At 45.7% G+C, this 19,267-nt stretch overlaps 1 protein-coding gene across 1 annotated transcript in view; it reads right to left on the bottom strand.

Moving 5' to 3' along the window:
• LOC147626745 (uncharacterized) overlaps positions 1 to 18,483 on the bottom strand; it is an 18,700-nt gene extending 217 nt beyond the window's left edge. Inside the window, exons 1-2 of the mRNA XM_086816765.1 lie at positions 17,223 to 18,483; positions 1 to 1,157 (exon numbers count right to left, since the gene is read on the bottom strand). The exon at positions 1 to 1,157 is cut by the window's left edge and continues 217 nt beyond it. Coding sequence (XP_086672891.1) covers positions 1 to 1,157; positions 17,223 to 18,402 — 2,337 coding nt within the window. The 5' untranslated portion in view covers positions 18,403 to 18,483. The remainder of the gene's footprint in view (positions 1,158 to 17,222) is intronic.
• Between the last annotated feature and the right edge of the window lie 784 nt (positions 18,484 to 19,267).

Genomic DNA, 19,267 nt, shown 5'->3' with positions numbered 1-19,267 from the left:
GGGCTTCGTTGTAGCTGAGCTTGACTGATTACTAGCTGCGTTCGTCTCACATTGTTGTGGGAGCGGCACTCCACATAACCCATGGTTTCCAAGATAGCTATTGCTACCAAAAGTTTCAAACTGGTTTGCTTGAGGGATAGGGCCAGAGAGGCGGTTGTAGGAGAGGTTGAGGAAAGAGAGAGAGGTGAGGCGCTGGGCGAATTCGGGTGGGATGGCGCCGCTGAGGTTGTTGCCAGACAAATCCAGGGACTGAAGGTCGTTCAGATTTGCTAAGCTTGAGGGGAGAGATCCGTCCAACTGATTTTCCGACAGATTCAGAAACACCATGCCCGTGAGAGAGCCTATAGAAGGCGGTATGCTTCCACTGAGCTCGTTGTCGGAAACATCTAGTGAAGTTACTACACTTAGCAGGTATGTGTACTCCAAGTACTGCCCTTTTGCAATAATTTCGAAGCTCTCATCGTAACTTTGAGCTCCCGCATTGGAAGCCCCTTGTGCTGTTGAAGATCGAAAGGCCTGCAACTCTAGCTGATCAGGAATGCTGCCTGAGAGCCTGCAACTGGAGAGGTCCACCAGCTGTAAATATTGTGAGAAATTTCCCAAACAAGAAGGGAAGCTGCCTGTGATGTTGTAATTTGAGCCCAATGCAAGCACCTTTAGATTGGAGAGAGGGAGGAACCAGCAAGAGTCCAAGGTCCCATGCAATTTGTTCTGCCTCAAATCCAGCACTCGAAGCTCAACACAGGCAGATAAGAAAGTAGGGAGAGGCCCGCTCAGCTGATTTGCTCTCAACGTCAGGGTCTGCATCGCTTGAAGCTTTACTAGCTCTGCTGGTATCTCTCCAGTTAAGTGATTTCTGTCAATCTTGATCCTCTCTATACTTGTGCAGTTCCCAAGCTCTGGTGGAATTGAGCCACTGAATTGGTTATCGGAAAGAAGAAGAACGCGTAATGAAAGACATGAGGCGCTGTTGCTGCTACTAGAAGTATGAATTCCTGCACCAGCAGCTGTGCCCAGCAGGTCGATGAGGTTTCCCTCTAGCAAGTTGTCGTTCAGGATAAGCGTGTCAATATGGGACGACACATTGGTAAGGAAAGCCCCACTGCCAACAAGCTTGTTTTGTGAAAGGTCCAGCAGTTGCAACTTTGAGAGGAGCCCTGAAAGCAAAAAAAACATCATGCTAGAACTTGTCAGCGTGCTAGATACATTGCTCATAAGCATGGTATATCAAGTGTGCTAAGGACTCATAGTAAAGATATTATAGTATATTACGTTTTCCAAGTGCACAACTTGTAACTATGGCCTATCAAATATTCTAAGGCAGGCTTCAGATGTGTCTTCAGACATGTAGTAGTACTGCCCCTCGTCTGGCCCTTTGTGAAGATGGGGGTGGACACCCGTGGCCAGGTGATGTGCAAAAGCAGACCCTTCAGGGATGCATCTGAAGCCCGCCTAAGTAAACTACTCATTATAGGTTGGCATACTGAAGGTTTATAACTAGACTTACATCCTTAATACGACGATCGTTGTGCATATGTCTCTCCCTCGCAGCTCTGCACCTCCTGAGGAAAACCCTAAAAAGGTCCCCTACATCAGAGATACACCATAACCTCTCCTCTCTCAGGCACACATATTGGTGCAACTACCTTCATGTGAAGGGTTGCATGCCATTTGGGTTCTAGGCGTCCACATGTCAAGACCTGAATGGTCTTACATTCCAACACTCCCCCTTAAGAACATTAAGGTCTTGCAGGGTTACTAGTATAGTGTTGGGTTTTATTAGATACTAGAAAATGAGATGCAGCCATGTTTATACTGCTTCGCATACCTAAACTACATGCTAGAATATTTACAAATATGAGACATGCAGTTAGCACGAAACAAGAGTTGCATGAATGATGAGAAGCATGAACATCTTTCTCTTCATCTTCGATCCTACATAAGGCTTCATTGCAACGTGAGCTTCCTGATTGTCATCATCTTGATCACCACCATTAATCCTCACTCGAGATTGGATATCTACTACATTTCTCCCCCTCAAGAGAGAGAGAGAGAGAGAGATCAATGGAATGTCACTGGCAGCAACATGGATATGAAGCAGGATCACCACCATAGAGACAACTCCATGTTGAAAGCATTTGACATAGAAGTCTTCTTGTACCCCAACAGGATCAGCATGAGAAGGGCTCCCACTCAAAGGAATGAAAAAGAGAAAGGAGACAGCCTCATGACTAGCCTCACTGAAAGCATAGGTATGTGCTTTGTGACCATCAGCATCATCATCGTGTAAGGCACCATCCTTCACCGCATCACAATCGCCTTGTTGAACTAATTGAAAGTGTATCCGTGGCGAGGAAGAGGGGATTCGGGTGTGTTGATGTAGACCGTGATGAGGGTAAAATGAGACCCATTCATGATGATCACCATCATCTGCGAGAGGGTGCCTTCGCTCGCCGGGATGGAAAGGAGTATCTGAGGTGATGCACAACAAAAGGGAGGTCTTCTTCTTGACCTTCAGACTAACCCTTTGTGTTGCATGCACTATGGTGTTAGCATCAATAAGCATGCTTTTATAAACAAAATTCAGGAATGCTGTGATCAGACAATTAAGGGGAAGCAGTTGCCAAATATCCCCTTTATGTATGAATTGCAAACACTCCAAAGTTTCAGCAGAAAATTGATGAGCAATAGAAAATTGAAGAGATCAGCATTACATTTGATTCGCCCATCGATTGGGGGCTACAAGTTGTCTACTGTATCTCCGCTTTGCTGAGGTGGGAGAACACCTTCATTGTGTTGCTGGCCATAACTTTGGGCCTGCTTCAGGTCGCTTTCTACAGTCATCGGCAACAGGACATCATCTACTTCTCCTTCTTCTTGTTTATCAGTTTCTACAAGCTGCAGATCAGCGTGCTCATCTTCTTGATGGGCTGCAATTTCAGCACCCTCTTCTTCATCTCCATTCTGAGGCCGTAGGTTGCCCTTTCCTTTATGATTTCGGCCTTCCTTTATGATTTCGGCCTTCATGGGGCTGCAAGTTGCTGTCAATTGCTCCCCTTTGGGCCCGGAGTAGAACTTCATTTTCTTGTCCCAATTTCGCAGGGTGCAGGTTGCTTGCTTCTTTCTTGAACAACAGGTCACCATCTGCTTCATGTTCTTCTTGATCATCATAATGCCCGCGTATTTGGGACTGCAGGTCTGCGTTTTCTGCATCAGCTTCATCTCCTTCATCTTTGAGGAGCAGTAAGAGGCCTAATTTGCGGGAAGCGCGGGTTTGAGAACCCCCCATAGCACGGAAGGAAGGCAGGCATGATACCATGACGAAAACCCTTAAGGCTTAAGGTCCCCTGCATCAGAGATACGCCATAGCCTCTCCTTTCTCAGACACACATAGAGGTGCACACACGAATGAATGTTCTGTTATTGTATGAATTGGTTATTATATTCTTAGCAACTACCTCATACGAAGGGTTGCATGTTGTTTCGGTTCTGGGCGTCCATGTCAAGACCTGAATGGTGTTACATTCCAACACCTCCTCCCTTTCAAGTTGAATACCTCTCAATTGAGTTTGATGAAGGCAAGAGCCCTAGGCAGCAGGCCCCCCACTGCACTTTGGGAAAGATGCTTAAGGTATAATGTTAACTTCTGTAAGAAATTTGGCCAAGTGGCATGCCCCCACAAGCTTCTTCTTGCGTCATGTAAAAGAGAAGCATCAACAAGATGAGAATGGATTAGCAAGCTCCAACTCCCTCATGGTTCCTTCATAGACGACGATGAAGCAGCAATCGGTGCCCCCATCATTGCCCGCTTCTCCTTGATTAGTGGTTCCCCTCCTCATTACCTGCTTATCCTTGTTTATAAGTGGTTCCCCTCCTCTAGTAAACAAGGATTACCATGGGAGGCTAAAAAACTTCCTTCCAAGGATTACTCATGCCATTGACACTTCCTCAATATTTGTGCTTAGTAGAGCCTACACTACAGAGGAACTATGATCTATGCAACTAGCAAGATGGGTAAGGAAAAAATGCCAAGCCCAGATGTGCTTCCTATAGAATTCTATTAGCATTTTTGGGCACTAGTTATAAGCCCAGAAATCCATGCCATGATTAATGAAGTATGCAGATAAGGTGAACTCTCTACAGAAGTCAATAGAGGGAAAATAAAGCTTATCCCTAAATGATCCAACCGTATCCCATCAAGTGATTGGCGGCCTCTTACCATGCTAAACATATCTTACGAGATATTTGCAAAAAAACCATTGGCGATGCATCAAATTCATCCTCCCTAGGGTGGTGGATCCCAACCAAGACGGTTTTGTGCATGGTTGAAAAATTCATGAAGCCATTCTAGATGTGCAATTTGGGATTGATCATGTCCTAACTTTAAATCACCCCTACATGCCCCTCAATCTAGACTGCACAGGGCATATGACTGAGTCCGTTGGGACTTCATGGTTACAATAATGAATAAGTTGGGTTTGGGCCAAGCATTTGTAGGGATGTTTTGAGCTGTGCTGGGCAACACACCTACAAGATAGTAATCAATAGAGCTGTGGTCATGGATTTTTCCCTCAAGCATTCAGTCCTGAAAAGATGCAGGGGGGAGGAGAGCTTGAGCTCTTGCAAGCACACACACACTCACAAAACCCTAATAGAGAACACACAAGGTGAGAGGCTGAAAATCTTCTTCTCTCTACTCAACACTCAACACACCATATACAAGAATAAGAGTACACAATAATATGAAAGGTACTCAACCAATACATACACGGGTTCTCTATAGTGTGAACCCGACTAAAATGAGCTGGCGCTATAACTATGCCAGTCTCTAGAATGGCTGTCACACAGCCTGTCATCCCACTGGCCGCATATCACCCAAGATCTCACCAACCATGCCAGTGGTGTAAGTGTGGGGCCTATCCCCCAGGCGGGTCATCAGTGTCCACCGCCTCACTAGACGAGCTCGATATCTCAACACTCCCCCTCGAGCTCAACTCCATCTCATGTACACCAAGTGAAGCCCTGAATCTGCGGAGCTTCTCTGTACCCAATGCTTTGGTGAAGATGTCAGCTACCTGATCCTCTGTGCTGACATAAACAAGGTCAAGGTCTCCTGCCAAGACTCTCTCTCTGACGAAGTGGTAGTGGATCTCTATGTGCTTCGTACGAGCATGAAAGACTGGGTTCCTGGCCAACTGTATACTGCTAATGTTGTCACAGAAAATGACAACTTGTCTATCCACTGATAGACCCATATCTGCAAGTAGCTTTCTCAACCAAGCTACCTCACATGCTGCCATAGCAGCTCCTCTGTACTCGGCCTCTGTACTCGATAGAGCAACCGTAGGCTGCTTCTTGCTGCTCCAAGTCACAGCAGCACTCCCCAAAGAAAACATGAAGCCACTGGTAGATCTTCTGTCTGAGATACTACCAGCCCAATCAGCATCCGTGTACCCATGTACACATATCTCTGTCCCAGTCTCATAGAATAGTCCACAATGCAAAGTAGACCTCACATACCTCAGTATGCGTCTCACTGCATCTAAATGCGGTTTCCGTGGAACCTGCATAAACTGACTCACCAACCCAACAGCATAGCTCAAATCTGGTCTGGTGATCGTCATGTAGATCAAACTTCCTACTATGCTCCTGTACATAGTAGGATCCTCCAAGATCTCTCCTGAATCTGCACTCAACTTGCCATTCTGATCCAATGGCACAGAAATAGGCTTACAGCCTGTCATACCATACTTGGACAACATGTCCAAGCCATACTGTCTCTGCAGTAATCCAATACCATGTGGTGACCTAATCACCTCAATGCCCAAGAAATATCTGAGTTCCCCCAGATCCTTCATCTCGAACTTCTGTCTAAGCAAGATCTTTACATCAAAGATCTCTGCATCATGGTCCCCCGTAATGATCAAGTCATCTACATAGATGACAACAAGCACAACTCCTCTATCACCATGTCTCACATACAATGAGAAATCTGCATTGGCTACATGAAAGCCAATAGTGACAAGATATTCAGAAATCTTGTCAGACCATGCTCTTGGTGCTTGCTTTAAGCCATACAAGGCTTTCTTCAACCTGCAAACATGCTCGGGGTGACCCACATCCTCATAACCAGGTGGCTGCAACATATACACCTCTTCTTGCAAATCCCCATGCAAGAATGCATTCTTTACATCCATCTGATGTAAAGACCATTGCTTTGACGCAGCCACTGCTATCACAACTCTCACCGTTGCCATCTTGGCAACTAAGCTGAAAGTTTCCTCATAATCAATCCCATATGTCTGCGCATATCCTTTGGCTACCAATCTAGCCTTGTACCTGTTTATGCTTCCATCACTGTTATGTTTAACTTTGTACACCCACTTGCATCCAATGGCTTTCTTGCCTTCAGGCAATTGCACTAAATCCCAAGTTTCATTTCCATATAGTGCATCCATCTCCTCATCCATAGCTTTCTTCCAACACACATTTCCAATAGCCTCATCAATGCATGTGGGCTCAACAACCTGCACAACCTTTGCCATATATGCATAGTGATGTGCCACATAACCGTCATATGTAAATCTCTGCACAGGGTTCTTCACTCTCCCTGATCTTCGCAGCTTTTCATTCATGGCTTCCATAGCCTTCTTTACACCAGGTGTTCTCATAGCTGGGATCCCAAGCTCCTCATCAAGGCTCATATCCGAGCCACTAGACTCTCCATCAACATGAGAATGCCCTGCAGAAATGTCAGGCATACCAAGGGGCTCAACCACTTTCTCTTTTCCTTTACGTGATGTAGTAATCACATTTGGAGGACTCGTATTATGACGCAGCCTGCCACTCCATGGTCTATCAACAGACCCACTAGATGAGGACTCTCCTGGTCCACTCAAAGACTGTGATTGCTGACCTGCATTCTGTGCAACCACACTTCCACTCACATCAGCCCCAACAGCTTCTTTTTCAGCAGCATACCAGCTGCTCATCTCATCAAAAACAACATCCCTGCTTACCCTCAACTCACGTGTAGCAGGGTTATAACACCTGTATCCCTTTTGCTCAAGGGAATATCCAATAAACACACATTTTTTAGCTTTCGGATCCAGCTTAGTTCTCAGCTCATCTGGCACATGCACATATGCAATGCATCCAAAAACTTTCAGATGAGACAAATCTGGTTTTCTGCCAGTAAACCTCTCCTCTGGAGTTACATCATGTATGGCTGCAGTTGGAGTCCTGTTCATGATGTATACTGCTGTAGAAACAGCCTCAGCCCAATAGCAATGCGGCATATTCTTCTCTTCCATCAATGCTCGCGCAATCTCAGCAATGTGCCTGTTTTTCCGCTCAGCAACTCCATTTTGCTGCGGAGTGTATCTGCATGTATACTGTCTCCGAATGCCATTCTTCTTCAAATATTCAGAGAACTCATTGGAGAAGTACTCTCCCCCTCCATCTGACCTTAGGCACTTTACATATTTTCCTGTTTGCTTTTCAAATTGGCATGCTTCACATATTTTTTGCATACCTTCCACTTTAAATTTTGGCAGCCCTGTCACAATTCCTTTTGTCTGCATAGACTTCAATCTCTGCACATTTACATGTCCAATTCTTTTATGCCATATGTCTGTGTCTGCAACAACTCCTGAACCATTTGCAAACATCGCAGCACTCATTTCAGGCATGTCTACATCCAACGTAAACATTCTGCCCACTCTGTTGCCTTTTGTAACCAACCTGCACTTGTCTTTGAAATCTTCAACATAACACCCATCGGGGTTAAACCGAACCTGCAAACCCTGCTCAATCATCTGGCCAACTGAGACCAGATTCTTTGTTATGTTCGGTACATGAAGTACATCTGCAAGGTACTTCACTTTGCCATCCTGCATAGACAATGGCACATCTCCAACGTGGGCAATTGGATGAGCAGTGTCATCCCCTGTTTCCACAAAACCTGGTCTTTCCGGGTTTTTCATCTCCTTGAACCACTCCCCATGACTCGTCATGTGGTTCGAAGCGCCTGAATCCACATACCATACATTATCTTTTTGTGCTGCATCAACATTTTCAGACATGGCATTCACAACATGCTGCATAACAAACAACCTTTCATTATCCTCATTATTTCTGCTTGAGGATGCATAGTTGTTTTGCTGCACTTTTCCATTTTGCATGTCAGCCTGCTTCTTATAACATTCTGACTGCACATGTCCAGGCTTACCACAATAATAGCATTCACGTGCATCATTATATTGCCTTTGCCAATTTCCACGGCCTCTTTGACTCCCCCTGCCTCTGAATTTGCCTCTTCCACCTGCGTGTTGTTGTTGTTGTTGATTCTGGGACTGTTGTTGTTGCTGCTGCTGCTGGCCATAATTCTGATTACCTGTTCGGCCACCTTCTTGACCGCGTCCACGGCCTCCTCTACCTCGTCCTCTTCCTGAACTCGTGTAGAAGGCCTGTTGCTCTGAACTGTTTTTGCTTTGTGAAGACTGTTGGTCTTCACCCAAGTTCTTCTCTTCGATAATCAGCATAGACACCAAATCTGTAAAGTTGGGAATGTTTTCCCGAGTCTGAATAGACGTCTTAAACGCCTTGTATTGTGGCCCGAGACCACGTAGACAGACTTCCACCTTGTCATCATCATCTACTGACACACCAATAGATGCAAGGGATTCCACAATACCCTTTATCTTCAATGCATAGTCATTCACAGACATGCTCTTTTTCTCCACAGTATGAAGCTCATTCTTCAACTGTATCTTACGTGCCTTGGTATTTGTTTCATACAGCTTTACCAAGGTGTCCCACGCCTCCTTGGGGGACTTGGCATCCTGAATGTGCCCAATCATGGTGTCCTGTATACTAATGGAAAGCCAATACATTACTTTCCTGGCTCCTTGGTTCCAATCTTTAAACTCTTTCACATCTGCAGCAGTCGGATTTATATCCGGTATCTCCGGTGCCTCTTCATGCTCACCTTCTATGTAGTCCCAATAACCTTTTCCCATCAGGAAATTCGTCAACCTGAACCTCCAAGCATGGAAGTTATTCTTATCCAGCTTCTCAGCCACAATCTGTGTTATGCCATCATTAGACATCTTGCCAAACACACAATTCTACCAGAAACTGCACTCTGGTTTTTTCGCACAAATGCTGTATTTTCTGCACAGCGGTACTGTAGTACTCTCAAATGTCACAACCAGTGACTTCAATGCACATACATACACCCAATGGCAACTGTAGACCTCTTTGCAGCACCCACAGTGTCTGCATAGTCAATCTGTCTTCCTGCAGTTCTTAAAACAGAGTTCTGCAGAGAATCAATGACTTACCCGCAGTGCTCGAAATCGCCTGCTTTCTGAAAAACGGAGGTCCAGACGCGCCCGAAATGCGTTTTCGGCCCAGAAAAATTTGTCCGATAGGACGGTATAGTTGCCCTATAGCTTTACTCCCGCGAAGAAAGCTCCTCAATCGGAGATCGTTTGCCGGTGCCTCCCGTAGAGCTCCCGACAAGGGTGTAGTCACCAACACAATAGGGAAGAGTAGTTGCAGCTCTTACCCTCGTACCGCTTCCTGTGGTTCTCTTGCTTGCAGCTCAGCCCTTAGCACGAACCAGGCTCTGATACCATGAAAAGATGCAGGGGGGAGGAGAGCTTGAGCTCTTGCAAGCACACACACACACTCACAAAACCCTAATAGAGAACACACAAGGTGAGAGGCTGAAAATCTTCTTCTCTCTACTCAACACTCAACACACCATATACAAGAATAAGAGTACACAATAATATGAAAGGTACTCAACCAATACATACACGGGTTCTCTATAGTGTGAACCCGACTAAAATGAGCTGGCGCTATAACTATGCCAGTCTCTAGAATGGCTGTCACACAGCCTGTCATCCCACTGGCCGCATATCACCCAAGATCTCACCAACCATGCCAGTGGTGTAAGTGTGGGGCCTATCCCCCAGGCGGGTCATCAGTGTCCACCGCCTCACTAGACGAGCTCGATATCTCAACAAGTCCGACATGGTTGTCCTTTACCCCCCTTATTGTCATGAACATATCCTACGAGATATTTGCGAAAAGCCATCGGGCTACACATTAAATTCATCCTTCCTAGGGTGGTGGATTCCAACCAGTACGGTTTTGTGCATGATCAGTAGATTCATGAGGCCATCCTAGATGTGCAATACAGGATTGATCATGTCGTAGCTTTAAATAACCCCTACATGCTCCTCAATCTGGACTGGACAAGGCCTATGAGAAGGCTGAGTCCGCTGGGACTTCATGCTTAGAGTACGGTTTTGTGCATGATCGGTAGATTCATGAGGCCATCCTAGATGTGCAATACGGGATTGATCATGTCCTGGCTTTAAATAACCCCTACATGCTCCTCAATCTGGACTGGACAAGGCCTATGAGACTGAGTCCGCTGGGACTTCATGCTTAGAATACTCGATAAGTTGGGTTTTGGCCAAGCATTAGTAGGGATACTTCGAGCCGTGCTGGCCCACTGAAACTAGAACCAACTCTCATATGCTGGAAGGCTAGTGATTCTCAAGCACATCCTTCTAGCGTATGTTGTATTTGTCACCACCTATTGTGTATTTAGTAAACCTACATGGCAAAAAATGGAGACGTTGTTCCGAGACTTTCTTTGGGGAGCTCAAGATGGTAAAGCTTGGCATTCAATCTCTTGAAAGCAAGTTTGTAGACCTAAGCACAAATGTGGTTTAGGCATCATTAATTTGGCCATGCAAGCAACCAACTTCACCCTCAAGTGGTTGTAGAGAATTGAGACAGATAGACTGTGGGGTGTGATCACAAGGCATTGCATTCAACAAGCTCGTGGCTTCCCTCAACAATGAAAGGGTCTCACATGGCACCATAGGATAGCCATCACTAGGAAATGCTCCATTAAAATCTCCCCACTTCTCCAAGGCCTGGTGCATGGATAGCAAGGGGATCTAACTACACTACAATGGACTGGGCAATGCCCATTGGTTGGATGGTGCCCTAGCAGAAAGCATTTGGTGGTCGCATTGCAATAAGGAACAAGGAAAGCCACAAGCATTCATACACCTATACCAAGCCCATAAGCTTCACAAGAGAGGCCTCCACATTTGGCACAATCTTTGGTATGCCTGTCTTGTGCAGTGGTGCAGTTGGGAGGATATATGGGCATTCACCCCCAGCACTCAATGTACTGTAGGCAGCAGGAGGCACTTCCTGCCTACTGGCCCACATCACCTGGACAATGGGCTCTCCAACTCAAGTAGTACCGCCTCGGGAAAGCAACTATTGAGCATGAAGGTTGCAGATGTCCCACCTTGCTTCACTAATTGGAACCTCCAACTGGCTACTGCCCATTGACAAAACAATTCATACATTGTCCTTTGAGCCTTTGTGTTGACATCGTGTTGGTGTGTTGATCCCTTGCCTACTCAAGGGTGGTGGCCCTTATGGTTTTTGCTGGGTTGTTTGACTGGTCTTGTATGCTTGGTTGTCGATCAACGGTGTGGAGTGAGCTATAGAGAGGCATCCTTCTGCTCTACCCAAAATCCTCACATCGTTAGTAACCCAAATCAAGCATGCAAGAAATGCAAGGATTCTTGGTAAGATATTGGTGTCCCGGTAATGGTGTGCGCTTTTGCCGCACGAGTCGTAGCTAGGGACTTGCCGAACACCGTATGCGAGCCACGAATGGCTGCAAGCATACAACCAGGAAAGCAAGCTCATACAGAATGCAAAGGTGTGTCACTCACCGCTCTAACCGTCGCCGTGAAGGATTCCCGTGTCGCAGCAGTGAAGGAGGAGCCGCCGTCGCCGCTCTACCGCCTCGCCGCCGCCGTGCCGCTACAAGATGTACTGCCCCTCGTCTGGCCCTTTGTGAAGATGGGGGTGGACACCCGTGGCTAGGTGATGTGCAAAAGCAGACCCTTCAGGGATGCATCTGAAGCCCGCCTAAGTAAACTACTCATTATAGGTTGGCATACTGAAGGTTTATAACTAGACTTACATCCTTAATACGACGATCGTTGTGCATATGTCTCTCCCTCGCAGCTTTGCACCTCCTGAGGAAAACCCTAAAAAGGTCCCCTACATCAGCGATACACCATAACCTCTCCTCTCTCAGGCACACATATTAGTGCAACTACCTTCATGTGAAGGGTTGCAATATGCCATTTGGGTTCTAGGCGTCCACATGTCAAGACCTGAATGGTCTTACATTCCAACACTGCCCCTTAAGAAGATTAAGGTCTTGCAGGGTTACTAGTATAGTGTTGGGTTTTATTAGATACTAGAAAATGAGATGCAGCCATGTTTATACTGCTTCGCATACCTAAACTACATGCTAGAATATTTACAAATATGAGACATGCAGTTAGCACGAAACAAGAGTTGCATGAATGATGAGAAGCATGAACATCTTTCTCTTCATCTTCGATCCTACATAAGGCTTCATTGCAACGTGAGCTTCCTGATTGTCATCATCTTGATCACCACCATTAATCCTCACTCGAGATTGGATATCTACTACATTTCTCCCCCTCAAGAGAGAGAGAGAGAGAGATCAATGGAATGTCACTGGCAGCAACATGGATATGAAGCAGGATCACCACCATAGAGACAACTCCATGTTGAAAGCATTTGACATAGAAGTCTTCTTGTACCCCAACAGGATCAGCATGAGAAGGGCTCCCACTCAAAGGAATGAAAAAGAGAAAGGAGACAGCCTCATGACTAGCCTCACTGAAAGCATAGGTATGTGCTTTGTGACCATCAACATCATCATCGTGTAAGGCACCATCCTTGACCGCATCACAGTCGCCTTGAACTAATTGAAAGTGTATCGGTGGTGAGGAAGAGGGGATTCGGGTGTGTTGATGTAAACCGTGATGAGGGTAAAATGAAACCCATTCATGATGATCACCATCATCTGCAAGAGGGTGCCTTCGCTCGCTCGGATGGAAAGGAGTATCTGTGGTGATGCACAACAAAAGGGAGGTCTTCTTCTTGACCTTCGGACTAACCCTTTGTGTTGCATGCACTATGGTGTTAGCATCAATAAGCATACTTTTATAAACAAAATTCAGGAATGCTGTGATCAGACAATTAAGGGGAAGCAGTTGCCAAATATCCCCTTTATGTATGAATTGCAAACACTCCAAAGTGTCAGGAGAAAATTGATGAGCATCAATAGAAAATTGAAGAGATCATCATTACATTTGATTCGCCCATGGATTGGGGGCTACAAGTTGTCTACTGTATCTCCGCTTTGCTGAGGTGGGAGAACACCTTCATTGTGTTGCTGCCCATAGCTTTGGGGCTGCTTCAGGTCGCTTTCTATAGTCATCGGCAACAGGACATCATCTACTTCTCCTTCTTCTTGTTTATCAGTTTCTACGAGCTGCAGATCAGCGTGCTCATCTTCTTGATGGGCTGCAATTTCAGCACCCTCTTCTTCATCTCCATTCTGAGGCCGTAGGTTTCCTTATGATTTCGGCCTTCATGGGGCTGCAAGTTGCTATCAATTGCTCCCCTTTGGGCCGGGAGTAGAACTTCATTTTCTTGTCCCAATTTCGCAGGGTGCAGGTTGCTTGCTTCTTTCTTGAATAACAGGTCACCATCTGCTTCATGTTCTTCTTGATCATCATAATGCCCGCGTTTTTGGGACTGCAGGTCTGCGTTTTCTGCATCAGCTTCATCTCCTTCATCTATGAGGAGCAGTAAGAGGCCTAATTTGCGGGAAGCGCGGGTTTGAGAACCCCCCATAGGCCGGAAGGAAGGCAGAAGGAAGGCAGGCATGATTCCATGACGAAAACCCTTAAGGTCCCCTGCATCGGAGATACGCCATAGCCTCTCCTTTCTCAGACACACATAGAGGTGCACACACGAATGAATGTTCTGTTATTGTATGAATTGGTTATTATATTCTTAGCAACTACCTCATGCGAAGGGTTGCATGTTGTTTGGGTTCTGGGCGTCCATGTCAAGACCTGAATGGTGTTACATTCCAACACCTTCTCCCTTTCAAGTTGAATACCTCTCAATTGAGTTTGATGAAGGCATCAATATTGCACAAGGAGTAGCAAGAGCCCTAGGCAGCAGGCCCCCCACTGCACTTTGGGAAAGATGCATAAGGTATAATGTTAACTTCTGTAAGAAATTTGGCCAAGTGGCATGCCCCCACAAGCTTCTTCTTGCGTCATGTAAAAGAGAAGCATCAACAAGATGAGAATGGATTGGCAAGCTCCAACTCCCTGATGGTTCCTTCATAGACGATGAAGCAGCAATTGGTGCCCCCATCATTGCCCGCTTCTCCTTGATCAGTGGTTCCCCTCCTCATTACCTGCTTATCCTTGTTTATAAGTGGTTCCCCTCCTCTAGTAAACAAGGATTACCATGGGAGGCTAAAAAACTTCCTTTCAAGGATTACTCATGCCATTGACACTTCCTCAATATTTGTGCTTAGTAGAGCCTACACTACAGAGGAACTATGATCTATGCAACTAGCAAGATGGGTAAGGAAAAAATGCCAAGCCCAGATATGCTTCCTATAGAATTCTATTAGCATTTTTGGGCACTAGTTATAAGCCCAGAAATCCATGCCATGAATAATGAAATATGCAGATAAGGTGAACTCTCTACAGAAGTCAATAGAGGGAAAATAAAGCTTATCCCTAAATGATCCAACCGTATCCCATCAAGTGATTGGCGGCCTCTTACCATGCTAAACATATCTTACGAGATATTTGCAAAAAAACCATTGGCGATGCATCAAATTCATCCTCCCTAGGGTGGTGGATCCCAACCAAGACGGTTTTGTGCATGGTTGAAAAATTCATGAAGCCATTCTAGATGTGCAATTTGGGATTGATCATGTCCTAACTTTAAATCACCCCTACATGCCCCTCAATGTAGACTGCACAGGGCATACGACTGAGTCCGTTGGGACTTCATGGTTACAATAAATAACCCCGACATGCTCCTCAATCTGGACTGGACAAGGCCTATGAGACTGAGTCTGCTGGGACTTCATGCTTAGAGTACGGTTTTGTGCATGATCGGTAGATTCATGAGGCCATCCTAGATGTGCAATACGGGATTGATCATGTTCTGGCTTTAAATAACCCCTACATGCTCCTCAATCTGGACTGGACAAGGCCTATGAGACCGAGTCCGCTGGGACTTCATGCTTAGAATACTCGATAAGTTGGGTTTTGGCCAAGCATTTGTACGGATACTTCGAGCCGTGCTGGGCAACACCACCTCCGAGATAGTAATCCATGGACCTGTGGTCATGGATGTTGCCCTCAAGGAGTCAGTCCGACATGGTATCCTTTAGGCCCCCTGTTGTCATGAACATATCCTATGAGATATTTGCTAAAAAGCCATCGGGCTACGCATCAAATTCATCCTTCCTAGGGTGGTGGATCCCAACCAGTACCATTTTGTGCATGATCGGTAGATTCACGAGGCCATCCTAGATGTTAAATGCAAGATTGATCATGTCCTGGCTTTAAATTACCCCTACATGCTCCTCAATTTGGATATGGATAGGGCCTATGACTGAGTCCACTACTTCATGCTTACAGTTCTCGATAAGTTGGGTTTTGGCCAAACATTAGTAGGGATGCTTCGAGCCGTGCTAGGCAACACCACCTTTGAGATAGTAATCAATGGAGCTGTGGTCATGGATTTTTCCCTCAAGCAGTCAGTCTCGACATGCTTGTCCTTCAGCCCCCTTGTTATTCTCTATTGTGACTAAATCCCTCCTAGCTAATGTCTAGTATTTTCAAAAGAAAGAGAGAGAGATAGAGAGAGAGAGAGAGAGAGGCCTCATTAAGAGACTTCCCCTTCCTGAGGGAGATGGAGAGGTGATTACCCAATTCCTTGCATATGATAGTAGCTCCATTCTAAAGCATGAGGAGTCTAAACATGTTCTTGCCAGTGGTCCATGATTTATGTGAGCTGTCAGGGTCAACTAACAACACTAACAAGCAAAATTTGTACTATTGGACAGAGGAGCTAGGAAGAGATGAAACACCAAGTACGCCATCAAGTGGATCCCAGGTGGTCTTTTGGTTGTTAGGTTGTCCAATTGGACCTGATATCAACACAACAAGCATAGATTAGATTGGTTATGTTAGAAAATCTAAACTAAAATGGCCCACTGAAACTAAAACCAACTGAACTACACTACAATGGACTGGGCAATGCCCATTGGTTGGATGGTGCCCTAGGAGAAAGCATTTGGTGGTCGCATTGCAATAAGGAACAAGGAAAGCCACAAGCATTCATACACCTATACCAAGCTCATAACCTTCACAAGAGAGGCCTCCACATTTGGTACAATCTTTGGTATGCCTGTCTTGTGCAGTGGTGCAATTGGGAGGATATACCCCCAGCACTCAAATATGTATTGCAGGCAGCAGGAGGCACTTCCTGCCTACTGGCCCACATCACCTGGACAATGGGCTCTCCAACTCAAGTAGTACCGCCTCGGGAAAGCAACTATTGGGCATGAAGGTTGCAGATGTCCCACCTTGCTTCACTAATTGGAACCTCCAACTGGTGGCTACTGCCCATTGGAAGTCTCATGACCCTTCTGGAGCATGGAATATATACACTGTGGAACTTTGAAAAGCTACCCCATGCTTCAAGTTTAATGTTTTTTTCTGGAAGATTCTCCATCACAAACTCCCCGCTTGAGACCTGTTTGCCTTCAGGCTTGACATATCAATCTTCTGCCCTGTTTGTCAGTCACGAAAAAGGAACATGTCTTTCATGTCTTAGCTGAATCTTACCTTGGCATCTCTCTGCCTTAGATGCGCTACAAAATTCTGAACACACTATGGATGGCCTAAAATCAGTTAATCCTCCATCATCATCGTAGCAAGGTATCACCTTGCTTGGGAACCAATGTGTGGACGTTCTTACCTGCTCCTTTAGTAATCCGATGTTAGATGCTACTAAGCGCCAATGCTGCTATGACAGCCTTGATCAGGGTCTCTCTTTTGTAATTCATCCGTGTATATTAATACAAATCTAACCTTTCCTATTGCGCAAAAAGAAAACTTACATAAAAAGTATTGTAATATAGAAATGGGAAAAAAGACCTATGGAGAGGGAGGCAAGATGCGATATCCTAGAACACGCATGTTAAGACAAAAATCTAGCGAAATTGAACTCAATATTATTACCGAACGAACGAGGAATCTGCCCAGCTAGCCGGTTCTCCTGCAAGTTTAGAGTTACTAGCGCAGAGCAATTAGCCAATACAGAAGGTATCGCTCCGCTCAATTCATTATGCCACACCGATAGGAGAATAGCCTGGTTGAGGTTTCCAAGAGTGCTTGGAATTTGACCTGTGATGCTGTTTGTATGCAGCTCTAGTTGTTTCAGGTTCTGCAGGAATCCAAGGGTGGAAGGGATTCTCCCAGTGAGGTCGTTTTGTGAGAAATCTATTTGCAGGAGAGAAGAGCAGTTGCCAAGAGCAGCAGGAATTACTCCGGTGAGATTGTTTGTGTCAAGCTCTAGTATCTGCAGGGTGTGAAGTGAGGCAAACGTTGCGGGGATTGCACCAGAGAGGTAGTTACCCCAGAGTACGATCTCTTGAAGAGAGGAGCAGTTGGCGAGTGAGGAGGGGATGGGGCCACTAAGGTTGTTCTCCGCCACGCGCAGTCGGAGGAGGTGGCTGAGAGAGCCGAGGGACTCAGGGAGACTCCCGGTGAGGTAGTTGACGCTGAGACGGAGGAAAGTCAGCTGTGAACAGTTCCCTACAGAGTCTGGGATGCTGCCGGAGAGCTTGTTGAAAGACAAGTCGAGGACGCTGAGGCTGTGGAGGGAGCCTAAATCAAGCGGGATTGTGCCCGTGAGCTGGTTGTGGGAGGCATTGAAAAGGGATAAGCTGGAGCAAAGGACTAGAGCAGGTGGGATGGGCCCGGACAAGTTGTTAAGAGCGAGGTCGAGAGAAGCCAGAGAGTTGTTTAAGGTGGAAAGCGTAGTGGGAGAGATGGAGCCTGTGAGGTTACGATCTGAGAGATCGAGGGAGATCATATTTGTGGAAGATGAGGAGGAGAAGAAGCAGCTCACACCCTCCCAATGACTGCAGTAATCGGTGCTGGCATTCCAGCTGTGGAGGGTATTGAGGGGATCGCTGTTGATGTGATGACGGAAATCCAACAGGGCGTCAGCATACTGTTTGGGGAAAGCCGTCGAGGAAATCACAGGCGTGGCAGAAGAGCTTCCAGTGTGGGAGAAGAAAATCATGCAGTGGCAGCCACCAGAAGCAAGGAAGCATAGCCAGAGTCTCATGAGTAGGCTAATTGGGAAGGAGAGCAAGGATATATGATTGTAAGGGGCCATCACGTCCCCCCGCATGCTTGAAAACAGAAAAAGAAAGGAGGAGATGTTAAGCGCTTGCTTCAGGAGATGAAAACAGGAAAAGAAAGGAGGAGATGTTAAGCCCTTGCTTCTCTAGACGTGACTACATCCAATTTTGCAGCACGCGGAACCTTCTCTTCTCAATTGGGTCGACCGCACGAAATTGCAGCATTTTCTTCTCAATTGCGTCGGCCGCACGAAATTGCAGCATTTTCTTCTCAATAAGTCCTAATCTAAACCTACAAATTTCTAGAATTTGGAAAATTAGAATTAGAAGTTTTTTTTTTGAGAAAATAGTTTTGGCAATGGCCATTTCTATACGCTTTTCCCCTCATGAGCCTCTCAAATTTTAGCTGTACGAATTCCTTGACTCGTGAGAATGAGACTCTCAAAACTTTTTCGAATTTCTTGACTCGTGAGAATGACACTCTCAAAACTTTTCTTGACTCGTGAGAACGAATTAACCATTTAAATACACATATTAGTGAACTGACCCATGCTTCGAATTCATTGACTCGTGAAAATGATGTAACAGCATGTAAGGATGATGTGTGGTATGTTGATTCAGGTGCTTCGAACCATATGAGAAGTCATGGTGAGTGGTTCAAGGAAATGAAGAGTCTTGAAAGACCAGGTTTTGTTGAAACAAGGGATGACACTGCCCATTCAATTGCCCATGTTGGAGATGTGCCATTGTCTATGCAGGATGATAAGGTGAAGTACCTTGTAGAAGTACCTCATGTTCCGAACATTACAAAAAATATGGTTTCTGTTGGCCAGATGACTGAGCAAGGTTTGTAGGTTCGGTTTAACCCTAATGGCTCTTATGTAGAATACTTTAAAGATAAGTGTAGGTTGGTTG

The sequence above is a fragment of the Cibotium barometz genome, chromosome 22 (genome assembly GCF_041138505.1).
Source record: "Cibotium barometz isolate CiBa-2024 chromosome 22, ASM4113850v1, whole genome shotgun sequence".
Classification (NCBI taxonomy): Eukaryota; Viridiplantae; Streptophyta; class Polypodiopsida; order Cyatheales; family Cibotiaceae; genus Cibotium; species Cibotium barometz.
Note: the sequence above shows the minus strand (reverse complement) of the source record. Positions and strands in the feature narration are given on the sequence as shown.